General features: G+C 40.3%; 1 protein-coding gene across 3 annotated transcripts in view; it reads right to left on the bottom strand.

Moving 5' to 3' along the window:
• LOC114560050 (spondin-1) overlaps window positions 1–24,284 on the bottom strand; it is a 290,808-nt gene that overhangs the window by 70,047 nt on the left and 196,477 nt on the right. For all 3 annotated transcript variants that reach the window (XM_028585198.1, XM_028585200.1, XM_028585201.1), the window contains exons 8-10: window positions 20,982–21,183; window positions 20,188–20,328; window positions 19,147–19,222 (exon numbers count right to left, since the gene is read on the bottom strand). In XM_028585198.1, the coding sequence (XP_028440999.1) occupies window positions 19,147–19,222; window positions 20,188–20,328; window positions 20,982–21,183 (419 nt within the window). The remainder of the gene's footprint in view (window positions 1–19,146; window positions 19,223–20,187; window positions 20,329–20,981; window positions 21,184–24,284) is intronic.

The following is a 24,284-nucleotide window of genomic DNA, read 5'->3' as shown; positions in this document are numbered from 1 at the left end:
TATATTTGTTCCTACAAGCGGGCAAAGTGTGCAGCTCATACAAGCAAAACGTTTTATGTTTAACTTGTTTAGCACCTGGTTGATAAGGGGATAAGGTTGGTCATTGTTTCCTCTAATATTGTTTGTATTTTGAGTCACTTTATGATATGCTGTTTAAGAGTTTTACGGACTTGGAGATGAGTAAGTAAAGCTAGCATGTCAACATATTAGCCTGCAGTTAATATTACCAGGCTAATGAGCCTGTATACATAAAAGGGTGTTCAGAGATAGAAATGCATTACTACAGTATATTGGATGTGACAGAAGGTTCAAAGGAGAACCATTTTATATTTAATTGAATATTTAATTATAATTAAGGTTGATTTCTGAAAAACAAGTGAATAAGAATGGGAAGTAACACTCAATGTAAGCAATCAAAGGGTCATTTAGAATAATATATGTGTAAAAGGGGTTAAAATAAAAAAGATGGATAGATTTAAACTAAAAGTATTTAGTTTTTGTTGTTTTCTCAGCTCTTACAGTGGTTAGGTGCCGTGTGTCCAAGGCATGTTTGAAACTGCAAAGGAAAAATTAAGTCTTGGTGAACCATTAGTTAAAGAGAGCCAGACCATCTTTCAGCCGGGGAGGCTAAACTATGATAATGATTATTTATGGTTCATAATATACTGTGAACAAACATGCAAATGCTGTGATTGCTGGCTGTCAGATGCATCAATGCATTAATATTCTGGATACAATCTTGATAATGGATAATCATGACCGTCAAGGTAGCTCACCACTCACTAGGTAGAGTGTGTGCCATTAAGGTTGCCCTATCAAGTTTTGTTGTCATTTGAGTGTCCAATATGTGTAAAGATTTGACGGTGATATAGTTAACGATCAATCCTTGCATACGTAGCTTTTGCATGCATTTAAGGTGCATATGTTCTTAACTCTAGAATAAGTCTATCAAAGAGCATTCATAACTGTTTGATTATGGTTTATTAAGGCTCATTCAGTATTGTTATACATTGATTAAGTGTTAGTTAAGGTGCATATGTTCTCTACTTTACAATAAGTCTACCAAAGAGCATTAATAACTCTTTAGTTGTGGTTTAGTAAGGCTTGTTCAGAATTGTTAAATTCTTAATTAAGTGTTAGTTAAGGTGCATATGTTCTCTACTTTACAATAAGTCTACCAAAGAGCATTAATAACTGTTTAGTGATGGTTTAGTAAGGCTTATTCAGTATTGTTAAATACTTAATTAAGTGTTAGTTAAGGTGCATATGTTCTTTACTTTACAATAAGTCTACCAAAGAGCATTAATAACTGTTTATTAATGGTTTATTAAGGCTTATTCCGTATTGTTACACTTTAATTAAGTGTTAGTTAAGGTGCATATGTTCTCCACTTTACAATAAGTTTACCAAAGAGAATTAATAACTGTTTGTTGATGGTTAGGAAAGTCTTATTCAGTATTGTTACACATTAATGAAGTGTTAGTTAAGGTGCATATGTTCTCTACTTTGCAATAAGTCTACCAAAGAGCATGAATAACTGTTTAGTGATGGTTAGGTAAGGCTTGTTCAGCATTGTTACACATTAATTAAGTATTAGTAAAGGTGCATGTGTTCTCCACTTTACAATAAGTCTACCAAAGAGCATTAATAAATGTTTAGTGATGGTTTATTAAGGCTTATTCAGTATTGTTACACATTAATTAAGTGACCATTTAAGGTTAAGTAATGCTTATATAGCATGCACAATAATTTATATAGGTTAATGTCTACATGAAGACAAAGGAAGAAGCAAACCCTAACCTCTAACCCTTTTTATTACATTACCTAATGTTAAAATATACACCTTAGTTAACTGTTATTAACAGTTAGTCAAGGCTTGTTACTGCATTAACTAATGGTTAAATAGACACATTATTTAACAGTTATTAACAGTTATTCAAGGCTTATTATTCCATTTACTAATGATATAATAGACACCTTAATTAACTGTTTTTAATAGTTAGTGAGGGCTTATTACTGCATTTACTAATGGTAAAATAGACACCTTAGTTAACTGTGATTAACAGTTAGTTAAGGCATCAACTAATGGTAAATAATGCATCAATTAATACCTTAGTTAACATGAGCATTGTTAATAAATGTTTATTAGACAATTTATTCAACCCTTAATAACGGTTAGTTAATGCTTATTAATGTACCCTTATTGTAAAGTGTTACCAAAACAACGTCATTAATTTGACAACACATGTGCAGCATTCAGCAAACGTGCTGCAAATCCACACAACACAACCAAATGCATAAACGGACTGCAAATAAAAAACGATGCAAAAAGAAAAGCACACAAACCCCGAAAAAAGCGATGCAAAAAGAAAAACAACTTAATTAATTTGACAACACATGCACAGCATTCAGCAAATGTGCTGCAAATACACACAACACAACCAAATACATAAACGCACTGCAAATAAAAAACAATGCAAAAAGAAAAGCACACAAACCCCGAAAAGAAATGCAACAACGGAAGTTCTCCAGGCCTCTAGAGAGAGCAGCTAAGTGGAACAGCTTGATTTTCGACCCCATGGGGAGAGCGAGAGAGAGCGGGAGAGAGAGAGAGAGCCGGGACACGTTCATTCTCAGAACGGTGTGCAACGGTACACTGTACTGTACTGTATAGACTGTAAATTTACGAGAGAAAACATCTCAAACGTAGACTTAATATTTATATTAAATCTATGCTTGAGATGTTTTCTCTTGTTTGGTGGGTGTGTCTCGGCTCAGGTCACAGGTGATACTCAATCAGCAGAGACGTGTCTGTAAACTGTAAATTTAAAAATGCATCAGCGTTTAACGTTGATTTTTAAGCCATATTACATGAGAGGGTTTAATTTCGAGGTCCGAAAGGGACATCACTGAAGTGTAGGCCTCCTCAAGTGTAGCCTAATATTGTGATTATACAACAAAATAAGTGATCAGTCTGTATTCATATTGTGGAGCAATTAGCTCTTGAAATACAAAAAAAAAAAAACAGACAGATTTATAGTCCCTCCTTGTTTAGTTAACCAGCCTAGATATACGTGAAAAAAAAGACTAGTCAAGGGTCACATCACATCTATCCTTCCTTCCACACTCTAACCACTTCAATTCACCTACCTACCACCCAAAACGTTTCACTGAGGACGCTACTGTATATCTACTGCGCTTCATCTGAGCCTGGGACACCTGGAGAAAAAGAACATGCATGTACGGATGTTATTTGTCAACGTAAGATCGGCATTCAATACCATAATCCCCTAGGTCAATAAACTTGGCCCACTTGGACTAAACACTCAACTGTGCAACTGGATTTTAGATATTCTCTCAGACAGGCCTCAATTTGTAAGGGTAGGTGGCAAAATATCATCCACCATCTCACTAAGCACCGGATCTCTGCAAGGGTGTGTCCTGACTCCTATACTGTTCACCCTGATGACCTAGAGTGACCTGATGACCTATGACTGTTGTGCAAAGTCAAGTACAAATCACATCATTAAGTAAACGGATGACACAACAGTGGTAGGCCTGATCCAGAAGAAACTGGAGACCACCTACAGAGAGAAGGTAGACATTGTGTCGACAACCTTGTCCTGAAAAAAAACAAGGAAATGGTGATCGATTTCAGAAGAATACAGCCCTGCAGTAGATACTATCAAGAACACCAAGTTCCTCTGGTGAAAAAAGACTTACCAGCATCATTTCCTGCAGTGGCAGCTAAAGAAGGCTCACTCAGTCCATCTATCATCAGCACTCTCTACAGAGTGTTTTGACCAGCTGCATCTCACTGTGTCATGAGAGCTCAAACACCGGAGATAGAAAACCCCTTAGGAGAGTCATGAGGTCAGCAGAGATAACTATTGGGGTCCCACTGACACCTATCGAGGATCTGGCCCAAAAGTGTCTATTAAAGCCACCAGCATCCTAAGAGACTCCACTTAACCGTGTCACAGCTTGTTCTCCCTCCTACCTTTAAGCAGGAAACCACTAAACTGTGCTTACTATGCAAATGTGCAATAATATTTATTTATGTAAGTGCAATACATCACATAGTATGTACAATCAGGTGGAAATTATTTATTAGTTTTTTTTATATAACTGTATTCATAGAGCTATTTTATTATGCTTTTTTTCTGTGTTTTTAAATGGGCCATGCTCGTAATTTTGTTCATGCTTTACAAATTTCTCTTTTGCTGAATGACAATAAATGGAATCTTGAAATATGTTGTTCTACATCAAGTGTAGAATACACAATGTAAATTTTACATAAACCCAATTATAATTGTCACATTAAGCAGACTTCCTGTTGCTTTTGTGTGTGAATGGTGTGATTGCAAAGTGTGTGGAAGAAAGGTCAATGTATGTGCGATAGTATGAGCTACAGTTTCTGTTGGACATCTGTAACAAAGTTCATGGTTACTCTTGCTGAGTGTACTGGTTGAGCTTGGATTACTATGCCGTACAGGCCCAAGGAAGGGGACGACTGCACCTGGAGCAACATCGGTGAGGAATCCTCCTTCTCTGCTTCTCTTCATAGTCGTCAGATTCATCTAGTCAGTTTTAGACTGCCGGGGGACTTCCTTTGACACACTGAGCTCATCTCTCCTCTCTCTTTCCATCTGTGTGCATTCATGTCCCAGAAATGCTTGTTACTAACTTAGTCATAGTTCCATTATCTTTATTGTTACTATGATTGCCATTGTTCATCTAACCCCCAACCGGCAAAGACACCCGCCCACTAAGACCCTGGGTCTGTCCGAGGTTTCTGCCTAAAAGGAAGTTTTTCCTCACCACTTGAGATTTCTGCCTAAAAGGAAGTTTTTTCTCACCACTGTTGCACTAAATGCTTGCTCTTGGGGGAATTATTGGGCACATTGAAAATGTGCCTGTTTGGAATGGGCCGATTGCTTGGCCTGTAGTATTGCTTGGCCTGTAGTATTGCTGCTTGTAGAATTCTTCAAAACCAAATTGTACCCCAAAATTACTTACAGAAGGACCCCAAACCATGCAACTCCACTGTATAGCCTACTACTAACGTACTGATTTACCTGACAGAGAACGTTGCAGATTCAGAATGTAATCACAAAATATCACAATGAAAAGTAATCAGACAGCGTCATGGACTCATGACAGTGCGCTACTCATCTGGGGTCTCATTTATAAAACTGTGCGTAGGATCCTTACTAAAAGTGTACTTACGCACAAAAGCCAAAAATGGCGTACGGCAGAAGAAAATCTGATTTATCCTGCCCTGTACACGCCCATTTATAACCATAAATAGTCAATGCAAAGCACCTCATGAATGCTGATCAGTATGTTAATGGCCTGACAGTTGTTCTTTACGCCTGTATCATGACGACTGGCAGGGAAAAAGCTAAAAACTTCTCAGACGCTCGGGAATTGCTGTAAATTGAATTATAATTCCAGCCTGTTCTCACACAGTGTAGGTAAACCTGAGGTATATACTGTATTTCCAGACTTTGACATTTAATGATATATGCTGAAGAGATTATTTAGACGTGTATTTTACCTAAATATGTCATATTATCCAAAGTTATAGTATAAGTGTCTCATGTGCCTATCTGTGTGTTGTTGTGCGTTCTGAGGGAAAGGTTTGGGTGCAGTTTTCTAGAGTTAGCATATCAATGACAGGAAATACATGGTAGGTATGTGCTGTGTTTAGGTGCCAGTGGAGAGGTCACAAAGAGGACAAGAGAAAGACAAGGGGTTTCTGTCAAACCCCCATTTGGAGTAAAACCAGAGATCCTGCCGGATTGGAATGCATGAAGATAACAACCCCCACACAGAAATATTGCTGACAACAGAAGGAAGAAATAAATAAATAGAAATGGGACTTTGTAACATTTGCTAAGAGCTTGGGAGAGACGAGGAAGTCTCAGTTGTGAGCCCACATGTGTATTGTAATCTTAGAATACTGTAGAAGTGTTAATTTTATTCTATTGTTTCTGTCATTTATTTCAGTCCACCGTTAAAATTCATCAATAGAATAAAATGAATCAAAGAATCCGCTGAAGTGGGATAGTTTAAAGTGTAAGGCAATTGGAGTCAGAATCCGAGGGCCTGAGTGCCTGAGGTTCCAGATCCACATTAATTCTTCTTCAATTTGGTGACCCCGACGTGATGATCCAGTAGTACCGGTACCAGAGAACCAAGATGAGAGACGATAATTGGGCCAGGAGGATACGAGACACGTCTTTTCCACAACATCTTGAGCCGGCTCCAAAAAATCATGTTTTTCAGTGTAACGAAAGAACAACTGCAAGGGTCATTAACATACTTATCAGCATTCACGAGGTGCTTTACATTGACTATTTATGGTTAAAAATGGGCGTGTACAGGGCGGGATAAGAGGCTGATCCACGTACGCACACTTGTAGTCAATCCGTGATTTATAAAGGGAACATTGCTTAGGGTGTGCGTACACACAGTTTTATAAATCTGACTTTTTTTTCGGCGTACGCCAATTTGGGCTTTTGGGCGCATGTACACTTATAGTAAGGATCCTACGCACAGTTTTATAAATGAGACCCCATAGTTCTATCACTCTGCACCAGACCATAGACTGTAATGCACCAGCATTCTTTCTTTTGTGCAAACCATACTGTGTGAACTTATGCAGCTTCTTCTTCGCTGGTTGCAAATCACAATTAAATAGAAGTAGAAGAAGAACTGCAATGTGTCGGACCCATGGATGTGTTGGCTAGTGGCGAACTGAGCGGGAGACGTTAGCATGGACGTAAATCAGCTGTTATCCCTCAAAAACGACTGATGCAGAGCGGGCACCGACATCTGAAGCTTTGCTAGTTATGCTGCAAAAGCAACAAGGCATCACAGGGATGCAGTAGTCAAGACCAGCTTTGTAATATCCCACAAAAACAGTAAGCCATTTTCTGAAGGGGAGTTTATTAAAGAGTGTTTGGTGCACTCTGCTGAACTAATATGCCCAGAGAAAAAGGAGACGTTTGAAAACGTGCCGCCTGACATAAAATTCATAGTGAGCAGAATTGAGTTTAGCCTATTGTTTCGGTCCTTCACAACAGTCCCTGATTCTCATATGGCCCCTTGGGAAAATGAATTGCCCACCCCTTCCGTAGGACAACGTATGTAGGACACTGGCTAAATTAATTCACATACATCTAATTGGCTCATACAGGCTATTAGATGTGTAGAAGCTAGCTGCTAGTCTGGGCTGTGAACATTAGGGTCTAACCATAGACTGTTAATATTTAGGGCCCGAGCGCCGACAGCGGTGAAGGCCCTATTGAAACTGAAGGAATTATTATTATTACACCAAATGAATTGCCTTTTTGAGGGGCAAAGTTGGCAGTCGCATCAAGCCTGGTGAAAATGTACATATTTTAAGGGTTTCGGGAATAGGCGCACAAAAATGGCTCGCTAGCGGCCCCTAGAAAGTTAAGAAAATTGAGCCCCTGCAGTGCGTTTAACGTAGACTCACGAAACTTGGTACACATATGTAACATGTTAAGACGTACAATAAACATCATTGGAGCCATACCCTAAACCCAACAGGAAGTCCGCCATTTTGAATTAAATGTTCGAAATGAATGCGATTTCGGCCATTTCCACGTCGTACTTTGACGAACTCCTCCTAGAGATTTCATCTGATCAATTTCAAATTTGGTACATTGTCCAACTGGCTCGAAACTTTTCAGGATTCATAAGAGTCCAACCCTGAGGACAAATAAAGGCCAATGTATACTTAAAGTCATAGCTCCCCCTAGTGGAAACAGGAAGTAAGCCTAAAAGTCGAGGTGCTATACTTTAACAAACTCCTCCTAGAGATTTCATCCAATGGACTTCAAACTTGGTCTGTACCATCTCAACACCTTAAAGATGAAAAGTTATTAAAAGAAAAACTTTTCGTCAGACGGTGTGGGCGTGGTGTGGCAGCCATTTTGAGTGTTTAGCGATGAACAAAGAAGTTGTTGTAACTTGAGTGTACGTTGTCATATCTGCCCGAAATTTCTCACGCTTGACAAGGGTCCAGGCCTGAGGACACCTACAGGACAAAATCAAGCGGGTCAAACCATCACCAATAAAGAAGGAACTCTCTGCTGAGTTCAATGACACCTCACACAAGACTCTACCTTAAACGGTTCAAATGTTATGAAAGGCCACGTGGCCTGAGTAAGTGGGCGTGGCCATATTATAGGGGGCGGCTCAGTATCACACGTAGACCACATATTCTGAGTTTCATGCAAATCGGATGATGTTTGTCATATAAGGCAGATTTCCTGTTGCCAGCGGGGGGCGCTATGACCAAAAGTCAATTTTGGCCTGTAGGTGTCTCAATGTAATCGGACAACGTAAACTCAAGGTACACCCACTTCCTGTTTTGGCGGCGAAACGCACAAAATGGCCGCCCTGCCACGGCCATGCCCTATGACGAAAAGTTTTTCTTTTAACAACTTTTCATCTTTAACATCTTAAGATGGCACAGACCGAGTTTGAAGATGATCGGATGAAATCTCTAGGAGGAGTTCGTTAAAGTACGACATGTGGAAATGGCCAAAATCGCACTAATTTCGAACATTTAATTCAAAATGGCGGACTTCCTGTTGGGTTTAGGGTATGGCTCTAATGACGTTTCTTGTACATCTTGACATGTTACATATGATTACCAAGTTACATGAGTCTACGTTAAACGCACTGCAGGGGCTCAATTTTCGTAACTTTTTAGGGGTCGCTAGCGAGCCATTTTTGTGCGCCTATTCCCGAAACCCTTAAAATACGTAAATTTTCACCAGACTTGATGCGACCGCCAAATTTGGTGAGTTTTTGAATATATTAAGCCCCTCAAAAAGCCAATTCATTTGACGGGAAAATAATAATAGAAAGAAAGAAAGAAACAATAATTCCTTCAGTTTCAATAGGGCCTTCGCCGCTGTCGGCGCTCGGGCCCTAATTAAAGCTTTGAGCAGCGATGCACGGGTCCTCACGCATCTGCGCGCGTCAGGGTTACCAGCGGACGCCGCTCCTTGCTACTGTGCATTTGCGCAGCACTCAGACACTGCAAATCGTCAACAATGAAAAGGGAACTCCCTGCCAAGTTCAACGATACCTCACACAAGACTACGTCTTCAACAAGATCAACAAGTTGCTCCGTCATGTCACGCGCACATCCAGAAGGAGAACTCTGTTGTTTCATACAGCAGCAGCTGAAGAGGTGTGTACCAAATATGTAAATTCAAAGAAAGAGAGTCACAGACAAATTATTGTGGGATTAATCACCCACAAAATTCTGAAAAAGTACAAACTATAGAAATTGACACAGGAGGTTTTTGGATTTTCAAGAAGGAGGTGGAAAAACTTTGCAAATGAAAATGTCTGCTGCTACAAGAGAAAGGAACACAATGGGATTTCTGGCATACTGAGATCCAAGGTGAGGTTGTTCTTTTTACGTGACGATGTCAACAGGATCACAACTGGAAAAAAGCAAACATTGACCAAAAAAAAGAAGAAATTAAAGCTGCGAGCAGCGATGGACGGACCCTCGCGCCCCTGTGCGCGTCGGGGTTACCGGCGGACGCCGCTCCTTGCGACCGTGCATTCGCGCGGCACTCAGACACCGCAAATTGTCAACAATGAAAAGGGAACTCCCTGCCGAGTTCAACGATAGCTCACACAAGACTCTACGTCATGTGGTTCATTAGCTGTAAAAAGGGGCGTGGCAAAAGCGTAGGGGCGGGTCAAACCATCACCAATTAAAAAGGAAGTCTGTGCTGAGTTCAATGATACCTCACATAAGACTCTACCTTAAACCGGTCAAAAGGTATGAAAGGGGGCGTGGCTTAACCATAGGGGGTGGGTCAAACCATCACCAATTAAAAACGAACTCTCAGCTGAGTTCAATTATACCTTACACAAGACTCTACCTTAGATGGGTAAGGTTTTATGAAAGGGGGGGTGGCTTAAGCATAGGGGGTGGGCCAATAGCCTCGTGAGACCGTCCTGATCTCGCGAGCTCCAGTTTTCCACTCGCAGATCAGTCTGGCATCTTGAGGCAGAGAAAATTTGGAGCCGTTAGCCAAACGACCGGGCCAATCAGCGTTGGTTTTGAGGTGGGTTAGGTGGTGATAGACAGATGGTTTATCCAATCAGCTAACCAGTATTTTCAGACAGCGGTAGCCGCTCGCTAATGCTTTTTTTCTCTTGGATCCTTCTTTTGGAATATGGTCCGTGAACGTGAAATGGTGCCTTTTATTCCTAAATTCTCATTACACAAACGGCAAATATCCTTTACCAACATGTTTGCATGCTGAGCTAACGAGCTATGCTTTGCCTGCAGCAGCAGGGGCGGGCTTGTGGTTGTATTTTCCTACGCTTCGTGGATCTGATTGGTTGATTTGGCCCGTCTATCACCAACATAGGTGATAGACAGATGGTTCATCCAATCAGCTAACCAGTATTTCCGCCCCTTCCCAAAAGTTCTCCAACGGAAAGTTCCCAGATGGATATGCCGAGCAAATGCGAAGCAATCCATCTGGCGGAGTCAGGTTAGTGGGCCAAACCATCACCAATGAATAAGGAAGTCTGTGCTGAGTTCAATGATACCTCACACAAGGGTCAACCTTAAATGGTTCAAATGTTATGAAAGGGGGCGTGGCTTAAGCTTAGGGTGCGGGTCAAACCATCACCAATTAAAAAGGAAGTCTGTGCTGAGTTCAATGATACCTCACACAAGGCTCTGCATCAAACGGGTCATTAGTTTTGAAAGGGGGCGTGGCTAAAGCTTAGGGGGCGGGCCAAACCATCACCAATGAAGAATGAAGTCTCTGCTGAGTTCAATGACACCTCACACAGGACTCTACCTTGAAAGGTTCAAATGTTATGAATGGGGGCGGGGCCTGAGTAAGTGGGCGTGGTTACATTCTGAGTTTCATGTAAATTGGATGATGTTTGTCATATAAGGCAGATTTCCTGATGCCAGCGAGGGGCGCTATGACCAAAAGTCAATTTTGGCCTGTAGGTGTCCTCAAGCATGGACCCTTGTCAATTGTGAGAAATTTCGGGCAGATACGACAACGTACACTCAAGTTACAACAACTTCTTTGTTCATCGCTAAACACTCAAAATGGCCGCCACGCCACGCCCAAACCGTCTGACGAAAAGTTTTTCTTTTAATAACTTTTCATCGTTAAGGTGTTGGGATGGTACAGACCAAGTTTGAAGTCCATTGGATGAAATCTCTAGGAGGAGTTCGTTAAAGTATAGCACCTTGACTTTTAGGCCTACTTCCTGTTGCCACTAGGGGGCGCTATGACTTTAAGTAAATATCGGCCTTGATTTGTCCTCAGGGTTGGACTCTTATGAATCCTGAAAAGTTTCGTTGTAATCGGACAACGTAAACTCAAGGTACACCCACTTCCTGTTTCGGCAGCGAAACGCACCAAATGGCCGCCCTGCCACGGCCACGCCCTATGACGAAAAGTTTTTCTTTTAACAACTTTTCATCTTTAACATCTTAAGATGGCACAGACCGAGTTTGAAGTTGATCGGATGAAATCTCTAGGAGGAGTTCGTTAAAGTACGACATGTGGAAATGGCCAAAATCGCACTAATTTTGAACATTTAATTAAAAATGCCGGACTTCCTGTTGGGTTTAGGGTATGGCTCTAAGTTTTTTGTACATCTTGACATGTTACATATGTTTACCAAGTTTCGTGAGTCTACGTTAAACGCACTGCAGGGGCTCAATTTTCTTAACTTTCTAGGAGGCGCTAGCGAGCCAATATTCCCGAAACCCTTTAAATACGTAAATTTTCACCAGACTTGATGCGACCACCGCATTTGGTGAGTTTTTGAATATATTAAGCCCCTCAAAAAGCCAATTCATTTGACGCGAAAATAATAATAGAAAGAAAATAATTCATTTGACGGGAAAATAATAATAGAAAGAAAAAAATTCCTTCAGTTTCAATAGGGCCTTCGCCGCTGTCGGCGCTCGGGCCCTAAATACAGAAAAGATTACTTGTGGAGTCAATGAAGATCCTCCATTTGAAGTTCCTGGCTGAGCAGATCAACCACCGTTTATCATACTCCCTGTTTTGCACACTTCACCCCTACTGGGTTGTGCATCCAACATTAGCAGATCGCAAAACATTTATGTGCAAACAACATGAAAATCTAGGCTTTATCGCAAAAAAGCTCCACCAGATGCACATAATTGACACATTTAATTTGGAGAGCCTGACACAAGCCATCACGTGTGACACCACCAGCAAAACATGTGTGTATGGGGAATGTGAGGAATGCAGCAGTAATTCCTATCCATTTACAAGCCACTACAGAGCCACTGATCGTGTGTCCTACCTTCAGTGGGCCACTGTAGACAAGGTGCACAAAATAATTCTGGAGCAACTTCAAAGATCACTTTGAAAAAAGAATTAGAATGCTCCCAAAAAATGCTGGTGAAAATGTTTGCCACTTTGCTCCAGAAGTTCAGGTGCCATCTCTATAACATCAGGCAGCAATATGCTTTCTCACAGGCCTTGATGCTGAACCTCCCTGCGAATGAATGTGCAGTCCACGTTGACTTCTCAGAGAACTATGGCTGCAAATATAGGGCGGTTTAAAGGAAAAGTTTTAACATTTTGGGATATGTTTTTTATAACATGAAGAGACCATGATAGAACTAAAACATTTAGAATTTTTGCAACCCTGTCACCTAAAATTTACATTCATATACAACAAATTTGTGTTAGCTAATACATTTTGTAAAAAAAATAATGCCACTTAGTTCATGTTTTTAGAAAAACAATGACACATCTGCAAAATGTTCACTGTTATCGTATTTCATTAGCTTTCCCTACAACATCCACACCTCTCAACTAAAGTGTGATTTTATGAACATGTTTAGGAAAGAAACAGCATTGACACTCAGTTGACAGTTTAAAATGCGGATATAACACTAACATTAACTCAATAGGGGAAATGTCACTTAAATCAGAAACAAAATCCTCTGCCGCTGACTCTCTCAGTTGGTCGCTCACTTAAAGGTCCCATGGCATGAAAATTTCACTTCATGAGGTTTTTTAATATTAATATACATACATACATACATATGGAAACCATACATAATTACTAGGAAAAATATTTCTGAAAATGCGCTTCAGGTGTTTGAATAGGTCAGGAGGCACTTTACAGTACAGTCCTTAAAAAGTCACAGCATTCTTTGTGGCTTGTTGTGTTTTACACAACATTTCCATGAATCATGGATGTGTTGATGACATAAATGAGGAAATATTAGAGAACTTAAGGAGACGTGATGTTGAACTATGGACACTACTACACTACCACTACCACTACCACTACACTACTATTGGACACTTGAGGGTCCGGGAGTGGCAATGTCCAATGTGCTCCTGGTGGAGCGGGTGGACGGAGATGGAGTGAGGGGAGGAGGAAGGGGCGCAACAGGAGCAGGTGGTGCGTTTGGAGGCCCACGCTCCATGGCTGCAGCAATCCTCTTCAGACTTGAGGAGATGCGCCCGAGAGGCCACAACAACATCGCCACCCGGTCAAGATCGGTAAAATAGGGCACTATGTCACTAAAGAAGAGTCTGAGTCTACATCCCTTTGCATCTTTCTAATGTGAACATGTAGTAGGGGGCGCGCATCATGTACTACAGTCGCAGAGTGGAAGACACACACCCTGCCCTTGCAGTAAACAGTTATAGACTAAATATATATCAATATCTTATATCAAATCTTTATGACATATTACCAGGGTTGGGTTTTTTTAGAAAATGAAATGTTTTTTTAGAAATGAAATGTTTATTGACCTACTAACTACACAACGGACCTACTAAATATAAATAAATAAATAAGAAAACGAGTACAATGAATGTTGAATTCAATTCATGAATGACAGTGAATCACTGTGTAGACCAGGTAGAATCAGTGAATGATATCTTTAATGTTTAGGCAACCAATTTAATTGTATTTTAATAGATTAATTGATCGTTTAGCAGTTGAAAGTTTAAAGGAGAACTATTATATACACTGTTAAAATATTTCAGTAGTAGTCTGACGTAGGCTTTCCCCCTGGACTTGACGTCTCTGCCCTGGGGTTGAGTCGCCATTTTTTTGGACTGTCTGTGAAACCTAAACTAAATGGCCCACTTGAATTAGTTCAATTGTGTTGTTTAACTTTTCATAAACTCAAGCCAAATCAACTATGTAACTAGTAGGCTTAGTCTTGCTAATGTAAGCAATTGTAAATATACATTAGCTTAAAGTTTTTGCTGGTTTAGTGAAACATGTTAATGTTAAACCTTTTATTTTCAGTTGTTTCATTTAAAGCGTTGGTTTAAATGTTTGCCGACCCATACTGTCATATTACTTTGCTTCCAATTTAATAAAAAAGTGGACTGCAACGAGGAGTGAGTTTGCATCTTTCATGGCTGAAAGCAGCTTGTTGTGTCGCCCGGCCTCTGTGACAGGACTGCCTTGGTATTTACATTGGAAGGCATGGGGTCGACAGTAATAAATCTGAAATAATAAATGAAAACACAGTTGAAAACACAGTTTTCGTTTCAATTGTATTAGCAGCTGTGTAACGTTAGGCTTGTGTCAACTAATGGTAATGTTAGCGCAGCATACTCTCCAGTGTTTTCCCTATAATTGTACAAAATAACAGTGTGAACTGCTGCGAGTTGCTGAATGAGACAACTGTCCGTGGTTAACGTGAATTCACGTCTGTAACAGCAGGACAGTCAATTGGGTTATTACGTTCAGTCATTTGAACAGGTGAAGCGAAGAAAATGTTTTTGGTAGCTACTGTACCCTACCCAGGTAAACTGAGACCCGCCAAGGAACATAAAATCCAAATATTTTGTGTTTTGTAAACAATGTATTTTTTAAAGCACACAGATACCAGCTGCCTCCAGCCTTTACCCCTTGTGAAGTCACATGCCGCGTGTATGACACGGTCAACGCTTCACTTCAGGGGTTACGTTAGTAGTAGCATGCTGCTGGTGGTCTGGACAGGATTAACTGTACTAATAAAACCGTAGAAACACAGTGGTCACACTGCTGTGAAAGCTCCCCGAACGTCATTTATCAGAGTATGGTTGTTACCCCTGTCCGCGGCAGTCTCCTCCACTCCATATACAGTATTTATAACAGAGCTGACTGGAGCTAACCGCTAATCGGAGCTAATCATTGCTGGCCGAGCCTTTAGTTTTAATGGACTTGAGCCTGAATAAAACCCTTCATTTAAAGGGTTTCATTCTTGGCTGTAAAAAGTTTTAACTACAACTCAGAGTTGTTTGAATGACAGAAATCTGCTCAGATCAGATTGACAATGAGTGCAACAAGACATCTATAGTACAGAACAGCATGTTTAGGATGCCCAAAACACAGATTAAAACACTTCAAACAATTAACAATGATCTAAAAACCAAAATGAACAATAATTTACTACTGATTTAGGAGGAAACAGTGCTGTATAATAATAAGGTAACTTTCTGTATGGATCATAGTATAGTATTACGGGTATTTTATCTGCTGAACCGTTAACATTTGAAAAAAAAAAAACATTTAATTGACAGACCACATCATGGCTACACTTCCCTGTCATTTGTTTTAAATTCAATGAGGAAATTTGTTGTATTTTAGCAGAATACTGAAAGCAGCAGAAAGACAGAACTGAGTAGATTTTAATATCGCAAGTAATATCATCGCGATATTCAACAAGGTTAGGGCATGTCACATATTTTCCTAATAACTACCCTGAAATTGTGTCAGATCCCAATATTTTCATCTGTTTCTGTATCATCTTTTAGTCTGATTTGTTTAATATGTAAATAGTTATTTCTTTCTAAATTATCTGATAATGTTATGTATGTAGTCCTTTTCACCTTTGTTTGACTAGTTTATTACTGAACCCAGCAATCACTTGCCGTGTCGTCACATCCTGCGCCACCCACCACCCCAAGTAAATTCTCAACCTGTGGGAAACAGTTTGCTGAAAGTGATGTGGAGTGAGCACTGCGCCAGAGTACATTTTAATAAATATTCTTGTAACAGTTAACACTGTAGTCAAGCAGTCTGTAAAATTACTTTAAATCTGAGATTTCATCCAATCGACTTCTGTCTGTGCCATCTTAAGATGTGAAAGTTATTAAAAGAAAAACTTTTGGCCATAGGGCATGGCCGTGACGGGGCGTCAAATTTGTGCGTTTTGCCAACGAAACAGGAAGTGGGTGTAACTCAAGTGTACATTGCCCAATCAGCTAAAACATTTTCAGGATTCATAAGAGTCCAACCCTGAGGACATCTATAGACACTCAAAGTCATAGCGCCCCCTAGTGGCAACAGGAAGTATACCTAAAAGTCAAGGTGCCAGACTTTAACGTACTCCTCCTAGAGATTTCATGGGATCGACTTCAAATTTGGTGTTTTCTATCTCAAGACCTCAACGATGAAAAGTTATTAAAATCAAGACTGTTTGTTGAACGATGTGGCCGTGGTGTGGTGTTGTAACTTGAGTGTACATTGTCATATCTGCCCGAAATTTGAACTGAAAGGGTCCAGGCCTGAGGACAACTTTAGGCCAAAATTGACTTGAAAAATGGTCAAAGCGTCCCCTGCTGGCAATATGATATCAGCCTTATATGACAAACATCATCCGACTTACATGAAACTTATGATGTGTGGTCTACATATGATACTGAGCCGCCCCCTATAATTTAACCACACCAATGTACTCAGGCAACGCCCCCTTTATGACTTTTGAACCGTTTAAGGTACAGTCTTGTGTGAGGCCCGCTATGCTTTTGCCATGCCCTTTTATATAACTGATGACCCGTTTAAGGTAGAGTCTTGTGTGAGGTATCATTGAACTCAGAAGAGTTACTCTGTCATTGGTTATGGTTTTGCCCGCCCCCTATGCTTAAGCCACGCCCCCTTGCATAACTTATGACCCGTCTGACATAGACTATTGTGTGAGTTATCATTGAACTCAGAAGAGTTCATTTTTCATTGGTGACGGTTTGCGATGTCCGGCGGTCGCTCAAATACACGGGCGCATGGAGTGCAAACACAAATCAAAACTTACAAAACTGGAAAATCTTATTTCAAATGAAGTCAATATTTTATTTTGGTTGTCTCCGTAAACCTCTCCGGGAACCATCACCTTATCGTGGTGGAGAGGTTTGTGTGTCTCTATGAACCTGAGCGCTGTGTTGTCTGGAGCTTTGTGCTCCTGGTAGGGTCTCCCAAGGCAAAGTGGTCTCAGGTGAGGTGCCAGACAAAGAATGGTTCAAAAACCCTATGAGTGATCGAGGTAGAGATGGAGTGACCATGCCCGGAGGAAGCCTGGGGAATCCGTCTGGAGCCCACCACCTGTGGGAGGAACCGTTGGGGTCGGGTGCGCTGCCACATAGGTGGCAGTGAAGGTCAGGGGCCTCGACGGACCAGACCCGGGCAGCAGATGCTGGCTCTAGGGACGTGGAACATCACCTCTCTGTGTGGAAAGGAGCTGGAACTGGTGCGGGAGGTGGAGCGCTACCGGTTAGATCTGGTGGGGCTTACCTCTACGCACAGTCTCAGTTCTGGAACCATACTCCTGGATAGGGGTTGGACTCTTTTCTTCTCCGGAGTTGCCCAGGGTGTGAGGCGCCGGGAGCGTGTGGAGATACTCACAAGCCCCCGGCTGAGTGCCGCTACGTTGGAGTTTACCCCGGTGGACGAGAGGGTCACCTCCCTACGTCTGCCGGATTGTGGGGGAGAAAACTCTGACTGTTGTTTGTGCATATGCACCTAACAAGAGTTCGGAGTATTCGGCCTTCTTGGAGACCTTGACTGGCGTCCTGCATAGGGCTCCAGTGAGGGACTCCATTGTTCTGCTGGGGGACTTCAACGCGCACATGGGCGATGATGGAGACACATGGAGAAGCGTGATTGGGAGGAACGGCCTCCCTGATCTAAACCAGAGTGGTATGGTCTTTTAACATCCATCTTTAATTAAAAGAGGCATAGATAAACAAAATCATACAAAAAAGGGATATTTAAATTGTATTTTAACGGTTGTATTTAACATTCAATTTGGTTATCTAGAAGGTGGGACAACAGAAAAATGGCACTTAAGTGGGTGCTAGAGACATTTTTTTATTTTCAATAATATTTTTGAAAAAAGAAAAGTATTTATATATGTGTTTTTTACACAATGACTGCATTTTTTTGTATATTGTATATAGATTATTTGAAATTTCATAGGTGGGACATGAAATTTTACCATCACGGCTACACGGATGGCGGCTAACATCGAAAGACTCCGTCACTACCTTCGTTCAGCTGAGGAAATGTGTCCTAGTCCTTGCGAACAGACTCGGCCCTTACATGCCACCACGCACATACAAAGGCACAGCGGCCACTCACACTGCTCAAACCTTCAACACCAAAAACAATCTAAAGCAAGCAGTAATAGCTAATAATTGTTTTCCTAAAATGCAGAAAAATCCTTTAAACTTACCAAAAGCTGCTCATTTGAAGAAAAAGTACATCCACCTTTTAGTCATTAACTTTACATCTAAAACTTGAAACAAACTTGAACTTACGTTACTGCTACGGTTATGTGATGCTAACTAGTTTTGCTTCTCGGCCACCATATACTAACTGGTCCAAAAATGATGACATTGGTGGCTGGGCCAGCTAAGTGACTATAAAAATAAGCTAGAAGGCTCTGGCATGTCAAAGAATACGCCCAACAGGGCAAACTCAAAGTTTGATTGGCTAAAGAATATTACAATCAACTACAGGCCTCAGAGAAGATTTTTCACCCGGAGACAGCACAGAGGGAAATCTGATTGGATAAAAGCTCTAATTTATGAAATGCACTGGAAGCTGCACAACCGAGGGAGAGAGTAGCAATGAAATTACGGTAATAGACTTGTGGGAATGGACTTCGTAAAATACAAATTAAATTAATATATACTGTATATATATATATATAAAAATATATTTTTTTTGATTCTGACAATCTCTTGGCCAGCAGAGAAGGCCTTGCTGGCCCTGATGACCCACCTCTTGTGTGCGTGCGTGTGTGCATGCATGCGTGTGTGTCTTTACCTTCTTCCTTCTCCTCCTGTCCAATATCAGCTACAATGTCATCTATGGTGTCTGGGACCATATTACACTGCTCTCCCTGCAGACACAAGGAAAACAATGTTGTCTTATATAGATCACCATTCTATGTGACAATGGCATTTCATGAGTTGTGTGTGTTGTGTCATCATGGTTACTGAACAATGTCAGGTAAATATCTACTGTAAATGCAGTTTTACTGGCCAATATTACGAATTTAATTTAAATTTGTGATTGTTTTCAACAAGTTCAACAACTTCCAGGCTTGTGTTTGTGGTATGTGTAGATAGTTCAACAGCATCATCACAAAGTTCACTTGTTTCAACATGAAAACAATCAGTCCTGCAAGGGTTATTTAATTGAAAAACGCATTGTAAGTAAATTACAAATTTTTCATGAAAAAGTAAATATAGCTTACATTTCAGGAAGATTATTATTATCAGTAGAATACTTGAAAATTACTCAATAATAATAATAATAATAATAATAATAATAATATAATCATGACCTGACCTAATACGTTTCATTTAGTTAGGTGTTGGCATCTACATCAGGCGACTCTATAGCTGCCCCCTCCCCCTGGAACTCTCTCCCCAAACACATCCAACATGCAACAATCTGTCCATGTTCAAATCACATGTCAAAATTCAGCTTTTTAGAGCTGCTTTTAATGTTTAATAATGTGTGTACTTTAGTGTGTAAATTTCCTTAGGTATTTGTATTTCCTTTTAAAAAACTTTGTAAAGTGTTAAAAAAAAACAATATAAATAAAATGCATTATTATTATTATAAATAGCTATTAGCTACAGCGGAGTAAATTTGCTGGTGACAGTTATCATGTAAGTTATAATTAAATTGGCTCAATGCACAAGATGGCAGTCACTCTCTCTTCCTCTCTCTCTCTCTCTCTCTCTCTCTCTCTCTCTCCCCTGTGTGCAATTGCTCTTGGGAAATTGTTGAATCTCTGTAAATGTGTGAGTGTGATCTAGACCTACTCTATCTGTAAAATGTCCTGATATAATGTACCTTTCTAGCGATGCGTTCCACCACCAGCTTGGCTACAGGGGTAATTGCCCCTCCCTCTGGGTCATAGAATGGGCTCTGGGGGTGGTCCAAACTGGTCAAGGGTCGGATCTTCTCTTGAGGAAAGGTGGGCTTGTTCGGTGACTGAAAGAAGGCAAAATAAAAGGGTAAGTGGCATGGTAAGTAAAAAACCTTATTGTTATCAGGGAAATATGGACGTGTGAAAATAAGATGCTACAGATGCCAAGATCAGGTCGTGATTTGAAGCCCATCTGAGATTTGAGCCCCTCTGGAGCCATTCCGACCCTCCCAAATTGTGCAAATCACTTGGTGTTGGAATGGTTGGTGTACTAGAGAAAAACATCTGCTCTGGTATACTGAGTATCAAATATGCGGAAAAACTTGCTACATCTAATGTAAAAATAGTCAGTAGTTAGCTAGCTTACAAAGATGGAAGTTAAGTAGGCTGATATTTGTCAAGCTAACATTACAGTTTAGAGTGTTACAGTTGACAAGACAGTAAAGACAGTAAAAAATGTAACATTACTAACCTACTGCCAGTAATACCTTTTTGGTTAACATTATAATCAGATTATTTTGCTATCATTTCTTCTTCTTTTGGACGACCAGGACACCCCTCTTTCATTATTATTTTATTACAGCCAATTATCCAGTGGTCCTGCATAATGGCAACAGCTTTCGTGACACATCTACAAGTCTCTACTGAATGTTATACCTCTCAGGGGTCTACCACTGCCAACATACCTTTGAATTAACCAGTAAAATTGTTAGATTACCTCATATGTGACACCATTGTCAGTGCCTGCATCCCAGGGAATGAGGTCTGTCTCCAGCCTCTGGACCCAGCCACACTCCTTAGTGCAAAGGTCCTCTCCTGACAGCCCCACATTCCAGTCTGGGCTGGGCCCAAGCATGGTGAGAAAGGACATCAGGTGACGTGTCCGATCCACAGAAAACTCTGCTGATGGAGCTGCTCGCCTGGTGACAAAGGTAGGTAAAAAATAATAATAAAAACTGAAAAAACAAAGTGCATAGCCAGATAATTTAATTCAATTTTTAATATTTTTTTAATGAGACAGCCTTAAGTATTACTGCATGAAAAGTGGGATTTTTGTCCCCATAAACACCCGTAAATCCCCCTAATTTTTGGCAGTTAACGACAATTTACAGCCTGTAAACGTCGCCTTCGTCTGTGCCACATATTGTTGGAAACGAACCATGATCTTTGTGGAGAGCGGAGGTGTGAATGGCTCTAATTAGCATATGAATAGCAGCAACACCGTCCTGGCCACAGAGTGTCTGGCCTGGCTGGAATTTCCTCACTCAGTATTGGATGAAACCACTACTTTTAAACAAGAAAAGTACCTCCTTGGTTGGCAGGTCTGTCATGGGTTAGGCTATTGGTCACTGTGGGTCATTATTATAATAATAACAATAATAATAATAATAATAATAATAATAATAATAATAATAATAATAATAATAATCAATATATATTTAGGCCTATATTTTTTTTTATTCATTTTTTTTTCATATGCTTTGTTGTATATTCATGTCATTGTTATCCTAAGGAAAATGATTTGCCAGGAACGTGCTGTTCATTCAAAGATAAAGCTTTATTAACACAAAACACAATCGCAATCAGAAAAAAACTATGTACAAAGCATTGGAGACATACAGCACACACAACAAATATCCCACGCTCACGAGAAGCCAAATCCTACAGCACCGTCAACTGTCTGCCTGCCGCAGCCGCCTCGGAGCTGTTGGTAACTGGCAGCATTCTGTCTTTTATTTTGTCCAATTTGCAGACGTCTGTGGTGCGTTGTCCTGTATTTCGGATCATCAGGTGGTGCACTTCCAAATGTCCACCTCACCCGCAGCCAGCACACTCTGTCTCGCTTCCAGCAGCTGTAAAATCAATCAATAAAGAAAATCAGTACTGCGCAATGCACTGCTTATGGACACAACACATGAATGCACCTGAAAAACATTCACATTAACCAAAAACTGATCTAACCTTACCCTCTTTTCTTCTCGACCAACTCCGAGCTGAACTCTTCACAGCTTCTGCGTGATGCCAGATCTGGTTGTTTCTACCTGAAGCTCCTCCTCTTTGTAAATTATAGAGTGTGTTCTAGACCTACTCTATCTGTAAAGTGTCTTGAGATAACTCTTGTTATGAATTGATACTATAAATAAAATTGAACACTTACACACAATGGCGTCATTATCAGCGTCATGTAAATCTGGACTTGCAGACATAGCTCCGAGCAAATATAGGTCACGGCCTAGTTTAGAGGTTAGTCTGTAAAGAAAATGTACGGTTAAGATCAGTATCTATTAACGTAGCTATGTCCTTATACAGCAGAATGAATGAAATTCATTCAATGAAAGCATATTCTTTAAATCTTACCCTTGCTCTGGTTCGTAGCGCCTGCTACAAATTGTGTCCCAGTTGTGAAGACGGCGTACTGCTTCCTGTAAATTACAAGACCAAAAAAATACACTTTTATAAAGCAACTGAATCACGCTGAAAGCAGGCAGTCACACAAATTGCGTGCACTGTGGGGTTTAAAACATTACTGCCAAGTCTATGTAGCCTGTTTAACATCCAAAGACATTGTACTTCTCAAGAGTTAATAAACAGTACAGACCAGCTCGCCGTTTCATTAATAATCATATACTTACATTGTCTTTTCCTTTTCTGCGGGCGCATCTTTACAGAGCCCCGGAGGCGACATGGAGGAGAAAAAAAAACGCTCCTTACGTCTTGAACAACTCCTGTGTGTCCACGGTGTTTTGGTGTCAGCAGAAACAGTTTTTCTCTTAGAAAACTGTACAGTGGTGCCTCTTTCTCCATTCCACCAGACAATCTTGGATGAGCAAGACCAAAAAAAGGTCACTGTAGTCATGCCACTATGCACAGTGGTTGAGCTCTAGGAGACTGAATGAATCATGGAATGCACATTTTAACTTTGTGGCAAAGCCTGATTAAAACTAATTGTTAAAATAAATTGTTTTGTGTATGTTTTTTACATAACATTGGTCATTGCTAATGACATACACGGTAATTAATCTAGCATACTTTCATTAAATAAATCAATTCAAGCTACAATTAGGCTATACTGAGCCTGATCTATTTTAAGAGATTTTCTTAAAATGAAGTTAATACCTTTTTAGAAAAATGTCACCTGGGGTAAAACTCCCCCTGCTGCTACCCAGATTTGCATTTGTATAGCTCACAGCATTTTCATTTACATGTTAAAGCCAACTGCCAAGCAAGGCCCACGTCAATTTCCGACAATTCACGGCAGTGTTCATGTTGCCTGTAAATTGCCGTGTACAGTCTTAAACCTGAAGTTCCACGACAATCTACAGTGCCGCTTACTGACGAAAATCCCACTTTACATGCAGTGTATGTTTTGAAACATTTTCCTATATCTCAACACTCTGCTATTGCAATTTGTAGTTAATTACTTGCAAAATGGCCAGCTCTGATGTCAATAAATAAAATATGTCTTGTTCCGTTTCCGGTGACACAATGTGCAGGCACATAATGTAACGAAATGTAGGTCATTGCTTTCCAACAAACAGTGCACATACACAGTAGATTAAAAAAACACAATATTATTAACATTATCAACATTACTTACAGACTCAGAATTATTGCAAATGAAATTATATTATAAACGTACTTGTGCAAATGGCATAGCAAATGGAAATTGGCCATTGTAAAAACATGGCAGAGAATCATTGAAGTGCAAGAGGAGAAAGGGGCATAGGGGAGATATCTGGGTAAGAATTTGATGAGTAAGAGAATCATGGATGTGTGCATCACGCAGCGTGTCCTAAATCACGTAGTTCATTGATTAACAGATCACTAAGCAATAAATCTGTATATCTTTGTTTACTTAAAAAATCAAATAATATTGGCATGAAGGAAAGCTTGGGCAGCTATCTTTCTATCTCCATAGAAAAGTAATGGACTTTGTAAAGCACAATTCTACTAAAAACAGGATGAACTAGAGCTAAGTTATGCCCTATCTTGCAATATTAATGGAATGTGAATCTTCTGA

The sequence above is a fragment of the Perca flavescens genome, chromosome 8 (genome assembly GCF_004354835.1).
Source record: "Perca flavescens isolate YP-PL-M2 chromosome 8, PFLA_1.0, whole genome shotgun sequence".
Taxonomy (NCBI): Eukaryota; Metazoa; Chordata; class Actinopteri; order Perciformes; family Percidae; genus Perca; species Perca flavescens.
This window is presented reverse-complemented; position numbering and strand designations above follow the sequence as displayed.